General features: G+C 40.5%; 1 protein-coding gene and 1 long non-coding RNA gene across 6 annotated transcripts in view; one reads left to right on the top strand and one right to left on the bottom strand.

The window, feature by feature from the left end:
- Positions 1-20076, top strand: part of SLC12A1 (solute carrier family 12 member 1) — a 78391-nt gene that overhangs the window by 14162 nt on the left and 44153 nt on the right. For 2 of the 4 annotated variants that reach the window (XM_031453100.2, XM_064485623.1), the window contains 9 exons: positions 4176-4271; positions 6014-6153; positions 7219-7329; positions 9256-9367; positions 10924-11051; positions 16070-16154; positions 18254-18405; positions 19505-19612; positions 19934-20057. In XM_031453100.2, coding sequence (XP_031308960.1) covers positions 4176-4271; positions 6014-6153; positions 7219-7329; positions 9256-9367; positions 10924-11051; positions 16070-16154; positions 18254-18405; positions 19505-19612; positions 19934-20057 — 1056 coding nt within the window. Of the gene's footprint in view, positions 1-2909; positions 3006-3545; positions 3642-4175; positions 4272-6013; positions 6154-7218; positions 7330-9255; positions 9368-10923; positions 11052-16069; positions 16155-18253; positions 18406-19504; positions 19613-19933; positions 20058-20076 lie in introns of all 4 variants that reach the window. The other 2 variants (XM_031453101.2, XM_010998638.3) reach the window with 2 other exon arrangements.
- On the bottom strand, positions 815-18681 carry LOC135321276 (uncharacterized). Of its 2 annotated transcripts, none has more exons than XR_010380856.1 (3): positions 18583-18681; positions 14791-14955; positions 815-1053 (listed from the first exon to the last, which is right to left on the bottom strand). It is a non-coding gene; the product is annotated as an uncharacterized LOC135321276 (long non-coding RNA). The 2 variants fall into 2 exon arrangements; XR_010380855.1 differs by lacking the exon at positions 815-1053 and adding an exon at positions 11068-11114.

The raw sequence follows: 20076 nt of genomic DNA, 5'->3' as shown, positions 1-20076 counted from the left end.
GGGAAAGAAAATAAGCAAATACAAGCAGTTCCTTCTTGCTTTGGGGGCAGTTGGAGGAAGAAACCTGAATACGCTTTCAAGCCAGACCCTGGGAACAAAGCCAGAAGGAAGCTGGAGCCAGAAGTAATGGTAGCTACAGCCCTAGGGTAACCGTTCAGAGGTTATGAGTTTTGGCTGCCTTGTCCCTCAAAGCATATGGTAGAATGAGCTGATAATGCCTTCTAGTTGTTCTCTGTCTTGAAGGCCTTGGCTGGAGCATGATGGTATCCAATAAACTTAACCATCAGACAAGGAAGAAGGGTGTGAAAAGCAGGTGTGACCTGAAGCAAGTCATTTCTATTCTGTGCATTTCACTTTCTCATCTGAAAATTAGGGAGATGGATTAATTGTTTCTCAATAAACGCTTTGAAGATAAAGCTAAAGAACCTTGCGGAACAGGCAAACACAAATTGAGACCGGCTAAGGGTAGCTCAATAATCTTCGGACAGTGAGGTGCATACTAATTACCTGGGAAGTTAGTTACAAAACTGTAGAACCCTGGGATTCACTTCGAAAGATCCAAACTCAGTAGGTCTGGGCACATTTAATCAGCTCCCGAGGCATTCCCTGAAGCAGGTGGTTCAGGGCCCCAGTTTGAGAAAACTATAAACTGAATGTCTTCTAAGCTGCCTTTTTACCCTGGGGTTTGATGTCTGATTGTGAGAGAGAAGCAAATCCCTTGCTGTTTAAATGTATACAGGATTGTTTCAGGATTTTGTATGGTTTATAGAAATACATACAATGCAAAAGGATAAATTAAGAATTGTTGGGGAAAGAAAGGCAAAAGAAATACAAGGGTAGGGAAATAATAAAAAAGTAGGTTTAAGGTCATGAAGTACAAACTAGATGGTTTTATACAGTTGTTGGAGTGAGCTAAATATTTGACATTAAACTTCCTCAAAGTCAAGAGTTAAAACAATGTGCACTAAGTAAATAAAATGAAAAGAAGCCAGCTTTAGTGGCACACAGACCTGAACCACATAGTGATGCTCACAGGTGGTGCTCACAGGATCCCTGCAAAAGATAAGAAGAATTTAGTGTAACTATTTCTTACAACACCAAACTTTTAAGAGCCTGTAGGGGCCAAACAAATATAGCCCACGTTTGTATCTCATGCCCACGGTTAGCCTCTTCCTACTGTACTTTAACCTGTAAAATAGTCTAAAAAATTCTGGTAGAGCCAAGGTATAACCGGCAGCATCGAAAGAACCAACGTCCCATACCTCGTTCCCATTTCTGTCCTTAACCTCCCTCCACTGCCCCTTCGTCTAGGGCTTGGCCAGAGAGATCACGGCCTCTCTGGAACTGCCCTTCTCATCATCCTTGGAACAAGAGAACCTACCACCAGCAACCAAACAGGCCTAGGCAAGAGCATTCTGGCTGGAGCCAGGGTGATTTCAGCGCCTGGGACCCTAAAAATTTTCCCTGAGTTTGATGTTGGCCTCCACTGAGGAGGGTATTAAAGGGGAGGAAAAATTGTTTTCCCTCCACTCATCTTAGGCTCATGGGCTAGGGCCCTGTAAATTAGACTGACGACATACAGATTAACAAGAGAAAAACAATCAGAAGTTTATTAACACATGCGTCATGCATACACATGGGAATCCTCTGCGATGAGTAATTCAAAGGGGGTGGGCTTATATAAGCTTCTTAACAAAAGAACAATGCATTTTTAGAAAAGTGACAAGACAAAGGAAAAGGGCTGAGTTTCTAGAGTGGCACATCGTGGGATGGCAAATATACGGGGGGAAAATGGAAGATAAGGGCTGGTTAGTAAAGACTATTTGGATTTCTCTGGTATCATCTCCAGTCTCCATCCGATAACTGCCCCCAGTATAGAGGAAAGAGGAGGCACCTTTATAAATTTATGTCTTGCTTTTAGGCAAATAAGGGGAGGTATCGCCTCCTTTTCAGTTGTCTTTAGCTCAAAATAATCCTTATGCAAATTTGGGGACAGCGTACTCTGCTACTCTTCATTGTCCCCTGGCTGTGTATTTCCTGAACCTGAAAGCAGCCTTGCCTTCCTCTGAATTCTGGTCTACTTTCTCTCTCTCTTAATAAATGATTCTGCACTGTAAGATCCTTGAGGGCAGCTTTTATCATTTTTACTTTTCCTTGTATTTCTCGTACCACCTAACACAGCTGGATATACAGTTGACTTTTAATAAACAATAGCTGTTATGACTATTGTAGATATGAGCAAAAAGCAGTGGCAGTGATTATGTCCTGCGTTCGATGACCAATGCTGCTTTACACACACTCTGTCTTTACAGGTGGCCACTGCTCTCTCTACACAGAGCCGTTTTACACATGCATTCTTTATAATTTCATTGGCATTTTTGGCTCAGAAAATAAGTAACTTGCCAGAGCTCACAGAGCCAATAAATGAATATAGCTTGATTTGATTCTTTCCACTTTACTCATCTGCCAGAGGAACAATTTTCTATACTGTACGTAATTTTCCACTCCTACACAATCAAATGTACATAAAAAGATAGTTGCCTGGAAGGATGAACATTTACTCTCTAGTAACAGTAACACCTTGAAATTGTAGAGAGCAATTATTATGTTTGTGGCTGTCTAGGACTTCATAAAAAAAATGGGGTTCACATTAAATTTTGACTAGTCGTAGCTGTTCGGTTTTGTGCAACTTTGCACTGCACATCTTAGCTCTTGAGTTTCCTGGATCTGTGCTGCTACAGTCAGAAATCTTCAAAGCTGAGCATGTACCCTGTGGTGATTTCCAGACCAACTTGTTAAACTCAAATGTGTTCCTCTGGTAACTACGCTTGACTTGCTGGCTCTTATGTAAACGATCTAATGGATTGTTCGACCATTTAATTGCCTTTATTTTTCCTCTCTCAACTGAGGTCTTGGTGTGATTATCATCGGCTTAGCCGTGACAGTGACTGGTATCACTGGTTTATCCACCTCTGCTATTGCCACAAATGGATATGTCAGAGGAGGTAATTAAACTTGGGACCCGCACGATCATTTGTAAGGTAAAGGCAGCACAGGCCCAAATAGTTCACCACTGACCTTTCTGGAGTGTTTTCAAAGGTAACCCAAGTTGGTTCTTTTTTTTCCCCCTGCCGGGCAAGAGAGATGCAAGAAAAATGGAGAAGGATTTAACCTTCGTCAAACCCGCAACTTTCTCATTCAGGTTCCTCTCAAGCAAGAGAGAAGGTCAAATGTTATGTTTTCTCTTTTCGCAGCCAGGGTAGTTTCTGTCCCAGGACACCAGCGTAAGTCAACTTTTTTCCTTTCCAGAGCTGCATTTTAGGCTGTGTTTACTTTCGGAAACCATCCTTCATCATAATGAGCAGTTCTCCGACTTGATCTTTACGCCAGGCAGACCAGTTTCTCCTCAGCACACAGGAACTCCATGGGGGCCCAAGGCTTGGAGTGTGAAAACTTAAATTCAAAGCAGTATAGTTTTTACAGCAAATAGGGAATCGCAGGAAGAAAAGTAAAATGTACTATCTTCTATCTTTCATTGCTAACAGGTCTTGGAGTTCTCATAATTCTTCTTTCCACCATGGTAACTTCTATTACTGGGTTGTCAACTTCTGCAATAGCAACTAACGGGTTTGTTCGTGGAGGTAAAATTTCTAAGATATCTAAATGCTCTCATCACTTGCTACGGGTAGGCAAATTTTTTTTTATATGCTTCATTTTGATGGGAACAAGAAAGTAGCCTGATGTTACTGAATCCTGACTAACTACTGGGATGAGCTGGATGCAGAAGGAAACATAAGGTATTGTGAGTACAGTCCTGGTCAACTCTGGCAGCTGTGGTCTCTTTTCTAATGATTCTCTCTGGCACATTGCAGGTCCTGGTTTCCAGATGCTCAAATTCCTTGGGTAAATGTTTTATTTTTTCAGTCTGGTGCACACCCCTTGCTGGCTTTTCTTGGAAAACGATTCCTCGACATGGCTTCAGTGTTAAAGTTTAGTACATTTCAGGTGCTTCGTAGACCTTCCTAGACCTAGATGGAGTGAGATCTTTTAGAACATTTCAGGTTTTTCATGGGGAGACTGATCCTTCCTTGACAAGATTCAGGCTGTGACCTCCTGAAGTCGTGGTGTCTTCTTGAAGGACTGGAGCCAAACACCTGTCTTGGGGGATTTTTCAGGTCTCGGAGTCATCATCATTGGCCTGAGTGTGGTAGTGACAACACTCACAGGTATTTCTATGTCTGCTATTTGCACAAATGGAGTAGTAAGAGGAGGTAAGCCAATTCATTTACTTGTGACTACAAGCTTTGGTTATAGAGTGATGTCTAGAGTTAGTTTAATGTTAGAAGTAAAATTTGCGTGTTGAGAATTAGCCCCCAAAGCCTTAAAACAGAACAAAATAATCCAACAGTTAAACAGCAAGTTGAAAGTTTCTTTTCAACCAAAGTTAAGAGATCATCAGAAAAGACTTTTTTGCCTATTTCTTGTGATTAAACATGTTTATAAAGTAAAGAATGACCAGGTGTCTAGAAAGAAAGCAGAGTATTACAGTAAAAAATATGGTTTCTTTGTGCCTTGGACGAGCCCACTGGCTCTCTCCCAGGTCCCCTCAGAAGGGTCTCCTCCAGCATCCCAGCTGACACCCCACTCAGGGAACCCTCAGAGTTCACCCCAATACCATACTCCTAATGGCCAAAAGCATGAAGAGAGTCTTAAAAAGAAAATAAAAACAAACAAGTAAAGCAAAGAGTTCCTTTCAAATTACCCAGGAACAAACAGGCCTTAGCAGAAAAGGAGCAGGCAGTTTATCACTGTTCTAACTTGCTTTCTTCCCCTTCCCATTCTGTTTTGGCTCCTTGGGTCTCTACTTGGGAATTCTACCCAGGTCTCCCTAGCATAGGCCTGATAAAACACCATCCTACCCACAACACAGCTCCTCTCACAATTGCTGCCTCTCTCTCATCTTGACCAAGCCTAGTAACTGGCTGCTAATTTATTTAATGTAATCAGGACAAAGGATGTAATGGGGATTTGCCCCCACAAAGACAAGTTTACATTTTTAGAGAGGGTTCTGTCCCCTTAACCCAAAGGAGTTACTAGAGTGGAGGTAATCGTGAAACTCTTTTCAGTGAAAGATTGTTTTGGTTGTAGGTAGGGGTGTTCAGTGTCATTCCCCTACCAGTTCTGTCCATGTCTAAGGCTAGTCAGTAGAGGAAGTCATTAACTCACTACGGTCTGTGACAGCACCTAGTTATCTAGACATCTAGTCATTGTTACCTTCAGTAACCTGCTCTCAGCTCTCCCTGGGCAGTTGACCGTTCTGGCTCAGCCCTTCCTGTGCAAAGACGTACACAGCCATGTGTAAAACTACCTTTTCAAGGTCTGAGGGAGGAGCAAAGATCCCAAGCCCTCCCTACCTGTCTTCCCATTTGCCGCCCCATACGCATGTGGGTATCTGGCAATAACCATGTTTCTTGAGCTAAAACTATAAAAACCAAGTCTGATTTATAGAGTGGATAATACATAGCACTATACAGGTGCCTTTTTTATGTAGTAAATATGGACCAGAAATTATACCAGAAAAGAAGTGAGGATGACAATGATAAACTTTACCCACTTCGTTTTCTGCCCAGGCCTGCCTATTCCTGGAAATGTGGGCTATGAAATTTTACTTCAGTTACATTATTGATTTGAATCCTCCAATGAAGTTTTTCAAAAGATAAAAAAATTGGGGCCATAAAGTTTGCTGTACTCTAATCTGTAGCATTTGTGTATTATATATGTCAATGAATTATTTAGTCAAGATAGTTCTATTGTAGATTATATATAGTATACAAAGGAGGGCTAAGTTATTCATTAAGGTGCCACAAGATTTCTCAAATTGTTAGGATTTATACAATTTTTTATTAGGATAGATGGTATTTTAAATGTTCTCAGACATTAAGAATTATTTGGTTATATAAAGTCAGTCCCCTAGCAGCTCCTCAGTGTGAAGCATGTTCATTTCTTGTTCCAGGTGGGGCCTACTACCTTATTTCTAGAAGCTTAGGGCCGGAGTTTGGTGGGTCTATAGGCTTGATCTTTGCTTTCGCCAATGCAGTGGCTGTTGCTATGTACGTGGTGGGATTTGCTGAGACTGTGGTCGATCTTCTTAAGGTAATTAAAAGTTTCTTGTTTCTTCAGCTGAGCAAGATAATTTGGTTTAATTTGCCTTTTCAGGGCACTAGGGGATATCATTATGGCAAGATGAGAGGAAGTGGATTTATTCTGCAGAAGGTGGGAGTTGAATATAGTTGAAGGAGCCCTGGGTTTCACATCAGAACTGGCTCAGACACTTAGCAGCTGAGGGATTTTGGACCAGTCCCTCTGTTCATCTGAACCTTGTTATTCAAATCTATAGTATGGGTTAATAATATTGTTCTATGTACTTTACAGAAACGTGGTACAGATCGAATGAAATAATGTACATGAAATACAGTGTAAAATATGACAGGAAAGACAAATAATGGGTATTATTATCAGCAGCAATATTACTATTATGGGTACAGATTTCCAAAGGGAAAGAAAGTTCAAACATTAGAATAACTCACTGCAGGAAACTAGGCATTTTTCAGTTTAGGTGCCCCGTCTGGATGATATACAGGTGAGCACATTACTTAGCTAGTACAGGAGCCAACTTCTAGTCCTCCTTTCATGGTAGTGACAGCATACACTGAATTCAATTGGTAACAGTACCTCCATTCAAAAATTAGATGGATAAATGAGTGGAGCACATAGTTCATAGACTGCTCTTTGATTGAATAGCATTTATTTTCTGATATTCACATTGGAAAGCACTCACTTTTATTCCTCTAGGATCCCTTTTGACACACAAAGATAACTAGTCACTCTTCTGAAATAAAACATGGCATGTGTATGTACGTGTACTTCTACTTAGTGCTGCGATAGCTTCAAAAGCTGTAACTGAAATTAATCTCTAAAGTTTCCAACTCCTAACCTTGGCTATCAAAGGCCTATTATCACAGGGAAAAAATAATGTTAGATTCTTCATCTTTTCAAATTTATGAGCACTTTATCTTTCTATTATCCTGTGTAGCCCCAGACATTAGTGCATAATATCTCCTCTCCTTACTGCTAAATGCTACAATAAGACATACAAGGCAAAAAAAAAAAAAAAAAGCTAGATCTCTAACCATTTTAATGATTTTTTTTTCATTCCAGGAGAGTGATTCAATGATGGTGGATCCAACCAACGACATCCGGATAATAGGCTCTATCACAGTGGTGATTCTTTTAGGAATTTCAGTAGCTGGAATGGAATGGGAAGCAAAGGTGAATTTCTCAGAATGATGTTATCAACGACTGCTGGTCAGGTTCCTGAGCAAATGGCAGGAGTAGAAGGAACTCTATATTCAAAAAGAATTTCTATTATTACTTTGTATGGTTAAAGAAGCCAGGTTAGTGCTCGGTGGGACACCAAGCCCTCCAAGCACAAAGTCCAGGCAGTCATAACTCATAGCTCAGGTGATCAGGCCTGTGCTTTGTCCTTCTTTACGCTATAGTCACAGGGACACAGCCAGGAAGACTGCTGCCATCTTCACGCACAGACCCTGTATGACCACAGCAATAATACATGCTGGAAGCCTGCATCTTTTAATCGCATGCCTGGTATCCCCTTCCAAGCTGGCTATGAGTGCTGAAGCCCACAAAAAGTGGCAAGTGTGTTGGGAGGAGATAACAGAGGCAGAAACTATCATTCTTCTCTGAAACCCAGTACTTCAGCAGCAAACGCAAGGGCATCCGAGAGCCTGTAGAGAGTAGAGAGTGTCTGGATTTAACTATTAGTAAGCCAGTTAGTAAATTTCTCAATGATGCGGAGCATGTCTTCTGCTTGCTCTGCAACTCTGTGCAGTCACTAGTTCAACTGAAACTCCTATGTTCCTATGTGCCAGGAGGTACAGTCACTAGACCACAGGTGGTCACCAGAAATGGAAAGATGGCCAAAGCCTGCCACGTACATATGGCAATGGGAAACATTCCTACGTGGCATTCACACATTAAACAAAAATTGACCAAGTGCTTAGCGTGTCCTGGGCATTCTGCTGGGCACTGGATATTCAGTTGTGACCCACACAGGCACAATCCCTGCCATACTTGAGCATATGGTCTCTGGGGAGATGAGTAATAAACAAATAGATAAACAAGTAAATATAGAATGGTAAATTGTGAAAGTGCTATAAAGGAAATAAACAGGGCACTGAGACAGAATATAACAGGGGAAACATAAGTTACATTATTCCCTGAGGGAGGCAATATAGTTTCATGACAGTACAGGGTAGAATTTAAAGCTCCAGCTCTGTGGTTAGAGTGCCTGCACTTGAATCTGGTTTATGTCTATATGTCCCTTAGTAAATTACTTAACCTCTCTGTGCCTCAATCTCTTTATCTTTAAAATGATGATAGCAGAATTATCTACTTCATGTAGTTGCTGGCGGTATTATTTACCTGAAAGAATATCGGTAAAGTTAAATCTGCATCTGTTATATTGTAAGCCCTTTGTGAACATCAGCTGTTACCGTTTAGATTCAATGGTCAAGGAAGGCCTCTCTGAGGAGGTAACTAATATATAACAGATGAGAAAAAGAAATAGCTTTACGAAGGGCAGAGACAAGTGTGTTTCTGGCAGAAGGAATAGCATATGGGAATGCCAAGCCAGTGAACACCTTGAAATGCCAGAGGGAATAAAGAAAGGTGATTTGACTGGTCAGCCTTGCAGATGGCTTGTGCTGGGCACACACTGGTGTGGTACCCAACATCAGGCGCACTAGGCATCATGGGAATTCTCTGAATCGCTTTGTGTTCTCATACTCCTTCTGCATTTAGTACTGGGAAGGGGAGGAATCCACAGGAGCTCTGCCTAGGAAAGAAATCAGTTCTATCAGTGTTAAATCATTTGGCTCCATTTATATTCCTAAGGTCACTGCAGTAAGTTACCCACTTAGTACTTGGAATGCTCTTGAATGTCACCTTCCAGTGCCCAAGGGCAAGCACCCATTGAAAATATAACATCTACACTCAGGGCAAATAAGGCTTATTAAGATGGCCATTTCATAAGGACACACTTATTACCTAGATGGTAGAGTCTTAACTGGAATTATCAGATAGGGTCTTTCTTCAGTGGGCACTTAAAACTTTTACAATTATGTAAAACGTCGTTAAATAAATCTAATTTGCCCTCTTGTTACTTTATCATTCCAGGCTCAAGTGATTCTTCTGATCATTCTTCTCATTGCTATTGCAAACTTCTTCATTGGAACCGTCATTCCATCCAACAATGAGAAAAGATCCAGAGGTTTCTTTAATTACCAAGGTATATATGACAAATAACTTCCTTTGCAATAAACAGCTCTCCCTTGCCCACCCCCATCCCCATCCCCATCCCCATGACCCCTACCCCAGCCACTGGAATCCCAGTGTGATCCAGAGAAGAGTGTGGGGTTGGAGTCAGGAGAGCCTGAGACAGACTCATCTACTGCTTACCAGCTGGACAGGTAGCCTAACATGATTGGGTCTCAGATTTTCCTACCAAGGGGGAGGCGATAATAGTAACCTCCTCAGGGGACTTTGAAAGCGAGTAAGATAGCAAATGTTAAAGTGCTTTGAAAACCTTTAAGTGCTGACATATTGCAGACTCTGTCAAATAGTAAAAGTAGAGTGCACGTGCAAGAAAGAGAACATAGCTCAGACAATGTGTCCAACCACTGAGAGCGCCAAAGTCAAACATACTCATTTTTAATTCCTGATAAACTTTTTTGTCCCTTGCTTTCATATAGCATTACCTAACTGAGCATCACTGTCAGGTTTTTAACCATAAAAGATTGTAGGAGCTATTAATACAGCATCCTGTGATAACGGCATGGCGCTGGGCTTGAAATTGAACTTCTCTCTTCTGTTCTACTCCACCCATCCACCCTTTCCTACCTTCCTACTCAGCTTACTCTAGAATCCATTGCTGAGGGCTTTTTTATATTTGCCTTCCTTATTTTACTCAGTTGTCAGTATGTTTCCTTTTTACATCACATCACTTCTTTCCTCCTGGTTCTTTCTCTTTGTAAAGATTGTCTTGTTTGCTTTGCAAGTTGCCATCCTCTCTCTTTTGATTCTTTTCCCATCTTCCAGCTCCTGCTGTAATCTTTATGATGTTTTAAATTTTCTTTCCTTATTTTTGCATCACCCTAGATTCTTTGGTTCACACTTTTCTTCCTTCCTTTTCCTTTTTGTTTTTCTTCTAGATTTTTTTCCCCTTAAGTAATTTGGTGACAACCTGTGGGATATTATTATTTTATGACCAAAGCTCCTCACTCTATAGTCTCCCATACATGAGAATTTGGTGTAAGAGTCTAAGATCCAGTCTCTACAAACGAGGCGCAGGAAGGCTAGAACATCAGTAGCAATACTGCAAGAGAGCCTCACCCACATGTTTCTCCTACAATTTAAAAAAAAAAGGCTAGAAAAGCAGTGTGTCGACTAACATGTGCATGCATGTGAGAATGTAGTTGTATGTGTGTAGGGCAATGTTGTGTGGGATATTTGTGAGTGTGCCAGTATGGTCATGAGAGAATTTTCCATTTCCTTCTTTCTTAGTCTTCTAGATCCAGAGATTTCAGATAGCCTTAGTCTGTGTGTGTGTGTGAAAATTACTGATTTTTCAGAACATGCCCTAGAGATCTGAAAGCCTGTGGCAAGTATCTTGACTCCTGGCAAATATTAACATGAGGTTCTTCAGGAGCACACCAACATCTTCAAGCTCATCCCATCTAGATTACAGATCACGTCTGCATCCAGGGCTATAGAAGCCGAAAGTAACTTTACCTCTTACCTGTGAGGAACGTCTCCATAATAATTTCCTCATTATTTGTGTTGCAGCGTCAATATTTGCAGAAAACTTTGGGCCACACTTCACAAAAGGCGAAGGCTTCTTCTCTGTCTTTGCCATTTTTTTCCCAGCAGCAACTGGGATTCTCGCTGGTGCCAACATCTCAGGAGATTTGGAGGTATGTCATTTCCTCTGCTTTGTAATTCTGGGAGGTAATGGTGCAGTTGGGCAGGACGAGGAGCTATAGATATCAACAGTGACCGTGTTTCTCTACAGATTCCAAAAATGTAAGATTCTGCAAGGTTTCCTAGGTATTTAAAAGCTCTCTCTTTTAATGACAAATGTCACCGCCAAGCTGTCCTATCCCAGACAGTTAATACAAAAGTCTTATTCAGTGATACCGGAAGGGCAGAGTATATCGACTGTGCCGTATTTCCAACAAAATGAACATTGTTCAGCGAAAAAAATATCAGAACCACTCTTTCTTTTTTAAACACTTAATGAACAAGAACATGGCATATTCAGGAAAAAAGCAAAAACAAATCACTTTATCACTGAATACTTATGTCATTAAATTCAGAGATACATTCACTCATTTAATAGGTATTTATTTATTTAGCACTCCACTCATAATATTCTTTGCTAAGCACTGTAAGGAGTATTATATTAGTTAGGATATTAGTTTGAATGTTTTGTAAAAAGCCAGTAACTGTGACCTAAACAAGACAGAAGTTTGTTTTTCTAGTGCATAAAAATTCAAGGCCATAGGCCATCTGCTGGAATAAGAAAGGACTGCTCCAAAAGGTAGCCCAGAAATGCAGGTGACCTCTCTTGTATCACCATTCCCTTGGGGTTTGCCCTCATCTGCCAGGTCCGAGATGACTGAACACTTCCAAGGTCACATTCCAGACCACAGGAAGGGGAATAAGGAGGTAGAGGGCAGGCAGTCCCTGGACCTTGCATGTGTCACTTCTGTTGACATTCCATTGACCAGAATTTGGTCTCTGTAACCTTGCCTAGTAACAAAGAAGACTGGGAAATACAATCTCCAGCTGGACAGCCATGTGCCCAGATAAAATTTTAAAGGGTTCTAGTATTAAAAGGAGGAAGGTGAGAATGGAAATGAGAGGACAATAAACAGTCTCTACCATACACGAAGAAAAGCAGAAGACGCCGGTTTTACCTCAATAAATTTATAATCATCTTTGGAAGACAAGAAATATTTTCAAGAGTCATTGGGAGATATGTATAAATGAAAGCCGTGTGCATTGCCCGAGTGGATTATGAAAAAAAAATAATGAAGAAATAATTACGTTTCTCTCAAGGAAGTAACTTTTGAGCACGAACTTAAGGCAAAGGCTGGATACTGACAACTGGTCAGGAAATGTAAGGGTATTCCAGGCAGAGAAGACAAAACAACAGACAGACATGGGAAAATGGTGAGAACAGTAAGGAGTCTCTCACGGTTCAACTGGAGAAACCCTGACAGGCTGGGTAACTTTGTAATGTAAGGCGAAGGGCTATTGAAGGGACCTGAGCAAGAAATGCTTGCCCTAAAATATAACCACAAGAAAGTGCCTTTGCATAAAAATTTGCCTTTGGTTTTGTTCATTGCTGTGTCCTTGGAGCTAGCAAAGCTTCAATAAATATTTATTGAGTGAATGAATAAAGGCATTTAGATTTGTTATATTAAGGACTACAGTGCCATGGCCAAGTCTTGAGGAGAGCTATGGCATAAAAAAAAAGAGTATGCCGAGGCGCAGAAAAATTAAGTAACTTGTTACAAATGATTCAAGTAGTAAGTAGTACTGCTTAATAGAATTTAGCTACGGACGTTGAGCTTCTGGTTTTTCAGATTTGGAAAAGTATCAGAGGTAACTGATTTAAATTTCTGTAAACTGTAAGACCACATTTAAATTAAAGCATATTGTGCTTTCTTTAGACTCCCTAGAAACAAGTTTCTATTATTAGATGTCTAGCAGTCAGTTCAGCTCAGCCAACACTTGTTATATTATACCAGGCACCAGAGAAGCAAACAAGAGCTTGATCCTTCTCTCAAAGAGCTCCTGGTCTAAGAGAGAGACAGACTAACTCTGTAGGAGTCATAAGAAGCAAGAACAGAATCATGTCTATGGGAAAGATGAAACAGTAATTGCCTGTCACCAAAGAAGTAAGGGAAATCTCTCAGAGGAGGGGACACTCAAGCCAGATTTGAAGGGATGAATAGGAGTTCATCAACAGGATAAAGAAGGGAGGGACATTTGGAACAGAAAACATGGACTGTAGAAAGGCTCAGAGAAAGACTCTGCTGTTGGAAATTATTTTATGCGTGGAGTTGGGTATGCAAGTAAAATCTTTTCATCAATATATTAAAAACATATTTGCAAAGGACTGTCTATGTGTCCTAGGCACTCTGGATATAAGCAAAGAACCAGAGGATATCCCGATCTAAAAAGGCAAGGCATAAAATTTCTTTCTTTGAAGATAAGCGCTAACTTGATTTAGGGTTGGTGTATCAGTAAACACTTTTATTTAATCTATCAATCTGTACTGAGAAATCTCTGATTTTGAGGTTACATATAAAGAAAATGAGTTTACATGTGAAGATGTCCTATCATGATTTTTAGGGCACATGTGATCGTAGTATTGTTGTAAAAAAAATGCATTCATTCTATTTAAAAATACTTTGGTGATTTTACAATTAAGCTCAACTTTTAACATATACGCTCTTATATTCTGTTATATAGGTAGAATTCAGAGATCTTTTAAACTGCAGACAATGGATTTTGGATATTATCCCACAATTAGCTAGAGATACTAAGAAATTTAGATCAAGAAGCACCATGACTAGGTGCATGCTTTAAAGAGAGCTTGCTAGCAGCTTGTGAGGGATGGATTAGAGGGTTGGGGGTGACAGATAGGGAGACCAGAGGCAGAAAGATCATTTAGAGGATATCACAGTAGTCTGGACAAGAGATGACATGAGCCTGAATTAAAGCCATGGCAGGGAAGTGGATCGGAAGGGTCGGCTTTTGTTAGAGTTAGAAGAAGTGGAAGGGATGCTTTTTTACTATGATTTGCGGTAAGAAAACATTATACATCACAATCAAGCGCCCACATACAAAAATTTTCCCCACATAGTTCTTTACTTTAACACAAATGATGTCTTCTGATATTTTCACATTAGTTCTATACTACTGTGTTCTTTTAATGCTGGCTGCAACCTACTGAATTGATTCCATGGTGAATAGAAGCTCAGATTTGGCCAATGGGATTGAAATGGCAGAAGGACATCAGAGGGGATATGTCTAGTGGGTGGCTACATTCATGAGTCTGAAGCTCTGGAGAGGAGCCAGGCCAGGACTGGAAGCCATGGTATGGATGAGTTCATCCAGGTCTGGGCAAGAGGAAGGAGAGGATGGGATGAGATGCAGTTTCAGAGATGAAAGATCAGGATATGGTTGACACTCAGAAAGCAGCAATCTAATAGACTGCTTGTTCTCTGTCCTGAGACAAATGTATACTATTTCATGAAGAAAGGTGAAGGAAGGTGAGATTTGGGGTTACTGCTTGCGGGATGGAAATTAACATTTAGAGTGAAAACTAAGAATCTGTCTAAGTGCTGAGCCCTGTCCAGGGGAAATGTACCCAGAGAAGAAAACTTGAATATTGTGGCATCCTGATTTATTTCAGGTCAAGTGTGACCCTCATGTAAGTCCTCAATAAGAAAATTTAGAGCTTGTAGCAGATAGTTCTAAATAAAAACTAAGTTTTTGTGTTTTAGGTACAAGATTGCTATCCATCTTCATATCTCTTTTCCTTGTCTGTATTTCCTTTCTTCCCACTTATATCAACTCTTCACGTTCCACTCAGATCCCAAGAAATCGTTAACCAATAAAATAAAATTTGCAACATACCATGAATGGAGATTGAGTGGGGTCCGTTTCAGCCACGATTGCCTTCTTCCTCCTTCTACGTGCTACTCAGTCGCACACACTCGCCACACTCTCTTTTGGAGCCAGCAGATTGGAATGAAGAGGCTGGTATGGCTGGATCCAAACAAATCCTGAGTGCAGATATTCCTACAAGAGTGGGGAGGAATGAACGATTAGAGAGTGGCTTCACAGGGCTGGCTTGCTCCCCTGTGCGGGCAGATCTGCTTGGTTTAGTTACCATTTCCAGCTCTCAGGCTGTCTTCATTCACCGTGAGTTGATTTTCCTGCTGGATTTGATCAGCAGATTTAAGTTAACAAAACAAAGCACAAAACTCAGACTGACAGCATTGATCACTCACCTGTATCCATGAGTCACATGTCCTCTGGTATGGGACTGATGCCTACTGAGATGGTGCTTTCCTCAGTTCAGTATTTATTGACTCCTACTATATGCCAGCACTGTCTTTTGTAAGCAATGAATACATTGCAATCTCTATTTAATAATCCCTGTTAGGTTGAATCCAATTATTTAGAAGTTATGCTGCTTGGAAATTGATTATGATATGATTTAGCCCCCAGAATAGGATATAAAATAGTATGTTATATATGATGTGAGCTCAGCTCAGTGAATTTATATACATTTATGAGCAAGAGAAAAGCCCATTTTTTGGCAAAATCTTAAATTTGCCTCTTTCCTTATGCCTGGTTATGGAAATTAAATATCTCCCATTGCAGTTATTCCCGAACTAGATTCCAAGTGGAAATTTGAGGAATTAGAGAATTTAGCAGATCATCCTTTTTGCTCAGTCAAAAGTGATTTAAAAAAAAAAAAAAGCAAGCTTAACCTAGAACAAAACAAATACACACACACAGATATCGTCAATGTGCCAGGTATGTTTGTATGCCCCCTCCCAATACTTTAAGGTCTGATATACCTACATGAAATTCAAGGGAGCTAAAGGGGAGGGAGGGACATTAGTGAGTGAACTAGCTGGTCTACTTTTCTATAAAAACTCCATCTTGGACAGTTAGAGAGCTCTTCTTTTCAGTGCAAAGTTCTACTGATTCTTTATTCATCTAAACACCTTGTCTTCGTCTGAAAGGAACTGGAGCTCACTATTTCTCAATTTCTTCATTTTTTTCTGTAGAACTTGCTTCAGGAAGGGTAACCTAAAATTCTGAAAATACATGAATAATTCCAAGTGATGTCTGCTTCTTATTCCACTCTGTCTCCTCACTCCTCTACATTATTTTTTCAAAGGATCCCCAAGATGCCATCCCCAAAGGAACCATGTTGGCCATCTTCATCACCACTGTTGCCTACATAGGAGTTGCTATTTGTGTAGGTAAGTTGTGTGTCTCTGGTGTTGGGATGCCTGAATTACAGGGGGTCCAGTTGTTTTTCATGTCTAGAGGGCTTTCCATGGAACATAAGTAGACATTTTTTTTTAATAGGCAACCATTTTAATTCCCTTCTTGGATGTTCTAGGGGTGTGAATGCAATTAAGCTGAACACAGATGTCTCCGAGTCAGGGATAGTGCAGAGGTAATCAGATTGCCATTCTACCTGAACACAAAAAGGATCCTGTTTTGCTACTCTGGGTGGTAATTTCACTGCCAAGGAAGCCACTACTTCCAGCATCCACCTCCCTTGCCCTTAGGAGGCAGGTGAGGAACAGAGTAAGAGAGAAGAAACACAAAACAAAAACAATGACAAAAGACTTAAGAAATTATGAAAGTTACAGAATTGATGACTCTGTCTCCTCCTTGCACTGCTGTCCCTATTTGGAAATGTCACTGTCACCAATTGGCAGGCAATCAGAACTACACCCAGCTGCCAGCAGTGTGGGCGGCCAGCCCCCACATTGCTCAGTGAGCAGAAAATATATGGATTTGCCTGCTGTTCTTAAGCTGACTTTTGTTCCACCTGCTGCCTGCAGCCACACCTCCGCCTGGTTGGGGGTCACCTCATGCTTATGCCGTTATTGGAGAGGAAGGAATGTGGAACATTCAGAGAAGAAAACTTTTCTATGCACAGAGATACAGCTCCAGGCTAGACTCCTATGGAAGCCCAGATGGCCATTTAAGCACAGGCTGGCAGGCCACTTCTCAGGGCTATATAAAAGGGATTCCTGCACTGATTATTTTAAATGGCTTGTTCAGTGGGGAGGGTATAGCTCAGTGGTAGAGCACATACTTAGCATGCACGAGGTCCTGGGTTCAATCCCCAGTACCTCCATTAAAATAAATAAATAAACCTAATTACCACCCCTGCCCCCCCAAAAAACTAAAATAAATAAATACATAAATAAATAAATAAGTGGCTCATTCAGCTAGAAGATTCTATAATTTTTAAGTATTTCCTGGATTCAAAGATTATGAATCCTATGGCTAAAATTGGGCGTCCCCATTGGTACCTGTCACTGGGACCTCTCTTAAAACAATCAGCAAGGAATGAGAACTCACACTGGCTGGAGATTGTAAAGCAAAATGAACAGTTTCACTGACTGACATTTAGTTTGTAAAGTATTTATCCTTCAGGTAGTTCAGAAAAGTTTATGTATATTTTACACCAACATTCATATCTTTCAATAATCCTATCAAATATATAATGGCAGAGATTACAGTTAGAAAACTTCATAAGAAAAGCCAGTGATTAAAAGATGTAGCAAGGATCTTTAAAAAGTTCATAACTCCATTTCTGGGACTCTATTCTAGAAAAAGACTTCAAATTACAGAGGAAAAATTTTATGCACAAAGACATTCATAGAATGTTTATAATAGAAAATAACAGAAATACCAAAATGTACAAAAATAATGAAATAAACTGAGATGAATGTTTGATAGAATATTATTTTACCATCAGTATTACTTAGGGAATCTTAGTATTTTATCCCAAGATATTTTCTGCATTATTTAAACAATTGAAATTATATATAAAGTAAGATTATAACTGTTTAAAAACTATGCAGAAATGTCATTCATAGAAAATGAAGGCTCGGTTCTTTAATTACTAGTAATCAATAATGTCATCCTTTGATTCTCTCACAGATGAGGAAATAAATTCTTCTATCTGAAAAACTCCCAATCAGTAGCACTAACCCAGAAATTTGAGTTGAATACATGTTATGTGCAAAGCACTGCTGAGTGCACTTCAGAAAGTAAGAGAGTGTCAACCCCAAGTGTCTCACAGAGGCAGGCAAAACGCTAGGACTTAAACTGCTCAAGTCAGTGGTAGTGGCAGCCTCTTAGAGACGGGTCGCTCCCAGGCCTCAGAGGATGGGAACTTGCAGGTACCATGTCAAAGGAAGAGCTGACAATGAAGACGGGATAGGCAAAGCACTTGTTCAAAGTCGAAGTCAGCTAAGCATATTTTCAGAAGAAAACCCTTAAGAAAGCAAGACCCTTCATATAAAGAAATGACAAGCCATGGCTGTTTTCCCAGGGGCCTGTGTGGTCCGAGATGCCACGGGAAGCATGAACGACACCATCATTTCCGCGATGAACTGCAGTGGTTCAGCAGCCTGCGGGCTAGGCTATGACTTCTCAAGATGCCGGCACGAACCATGTCAGTATGGGCTGATGAACAACTTCCAGGTTTGAACTTCAAAAAAATGATATGTGTTGCTATTGTTTTCATTTTTAGAACATGATGTATAATGAAACTTCTGACTCTGCAACAGACTGGTTATTGACTGATTCGAATTCAGCAAGGAACAATTTACGTGGGACGGAAGGGAATCACACAGGCATTCAATATGTGGTTATACTCACCGTAGTGGGGCGAGAACAGGCAGTTGTAGGGATTGCATCACCAGGGAAAGATTACCGCCTGCCATATGTATCTTCCAATCGATTGTGCAGGATTTCCTGATGGAGATATGGAGAGGCTTCAATTAGTTAGCACTTGGAATGCATTTCATGCATGGGCATCAGCTTAGGAACAGCCTCTGTGGTAGTCCTGGAGCGCTTGGAGGAGCAAGCCAAGAGGGAAATTGTGAGTAGCAGTGGGGGGACGTAAGCGAGGGAGGAGGTAAAAGGGAAGCTGGAAAAACTGTAGCACTCGAAATATATTAATTTGTCTGAATGACTGGTGAGCAGAGGGAGAAGCAAATTTGTCGTGAAGGCTTTACTCATCTATTTTAACAACCACCAAAGAGAAATTAATTCAGCTGAAGTCATTATTCTAAAATATGACTTAAATTGATAGAATCTCATCATGTCTCAGATCCAAAATTGTGTTTAATGAGCACAGACAAAGCAAAGATTTGAAAAGCCTCTCTGTACAGGAAGAACAAGAAATGCTAATGCCTTTAAAAAGATTGGTAAACAGCTGGATCCCTCCCCAAACCTTATTAAAATACTACTTTCTCCTGGATAGAATTTCCCATCGTCCAAGAAACAGATGCCCACAAAAGACAGAGCGGGGGAATGTTGTCAAAATCCTTGAAATCATTTCATTGTTTATTCTTTCCAGTATCTTATATTATTTTTATAAACAACGAGAAGGCTATTTTCACTTTGAAAAAACAACTATTAACTCGAGAATGAAGCAGGGAAAAAAATGTCTTATTAGAAGCAATTAACTTAGAGATTCCAAATCACAGAGAGTGGAGAGGGAAGTATCTGAATAAAAATTTGGCTTAGATTTTTTTTTTCTTGTTGCTGTCTCCTTACTGGAACCTCTCTTCTCAAGGTCATGAGCATGGTGTCAGGGTTTGGCCCCCTCATCACTGCTGGCATCTTCTCCGCAACTCTCTCCTCGGCCCTGGCCTCCCTCGTCAGCGCACCCAAAGTCTTCCAGGTGACACAGGCGCAAGAGCGTAGCTTCTCCCTCCTGCTGTTTGCTGCTGAACGGGGATCAAGCTGAAATATCCATTCTCACCGGCAATCATTTTCCATCATTTTCCGAAACAGTTTAATGTTTGCATCTGGCTCAAATGCTATGTCTGCCACATAGTCAAGATCGATTCAAATAACATAAAGAATGACAAACTACAGTGTTAACTCGTGCCTCATGTTGTGTATTCCTTCATCTTTCCCCAGATCTTCTTGTTTGAATCACCCAGGGAAAATGACTGTGCATAGATATAAGTGACGGATTTCTCCTCTTCCTTTCCACTAGGCTCTGTGCAAGGACAACATCTACAAAGCCCTGCAGTTCTTTGCAAAGGGATATGGGAAAAACAATGAACCCCTGAGAGGATACTTCCTCACTTTCGTTATAGCCATGGCGTTCATTCTTATTGGTTTGTAGTTTTCTTGTTC

This window comes from Camelus dromedarius, chromosome 5, assembly GCF_036321535.1.
Source record: "Camelus dromedarius isolate mCamDro1 chromosome 5, mCamDro1.pat, whole genome shotgun sequence".
Classification (NCBI taxonomy): domain Eukaryota; kingdom Metazoa; phylum Chordata; class Mammalia; order Artiodactyla; family Camelidae; genus Camelus; species Camelus dromedarius.
This window is presented reverse-complemented; position numbering and strand designations above follow the sequence as displayed.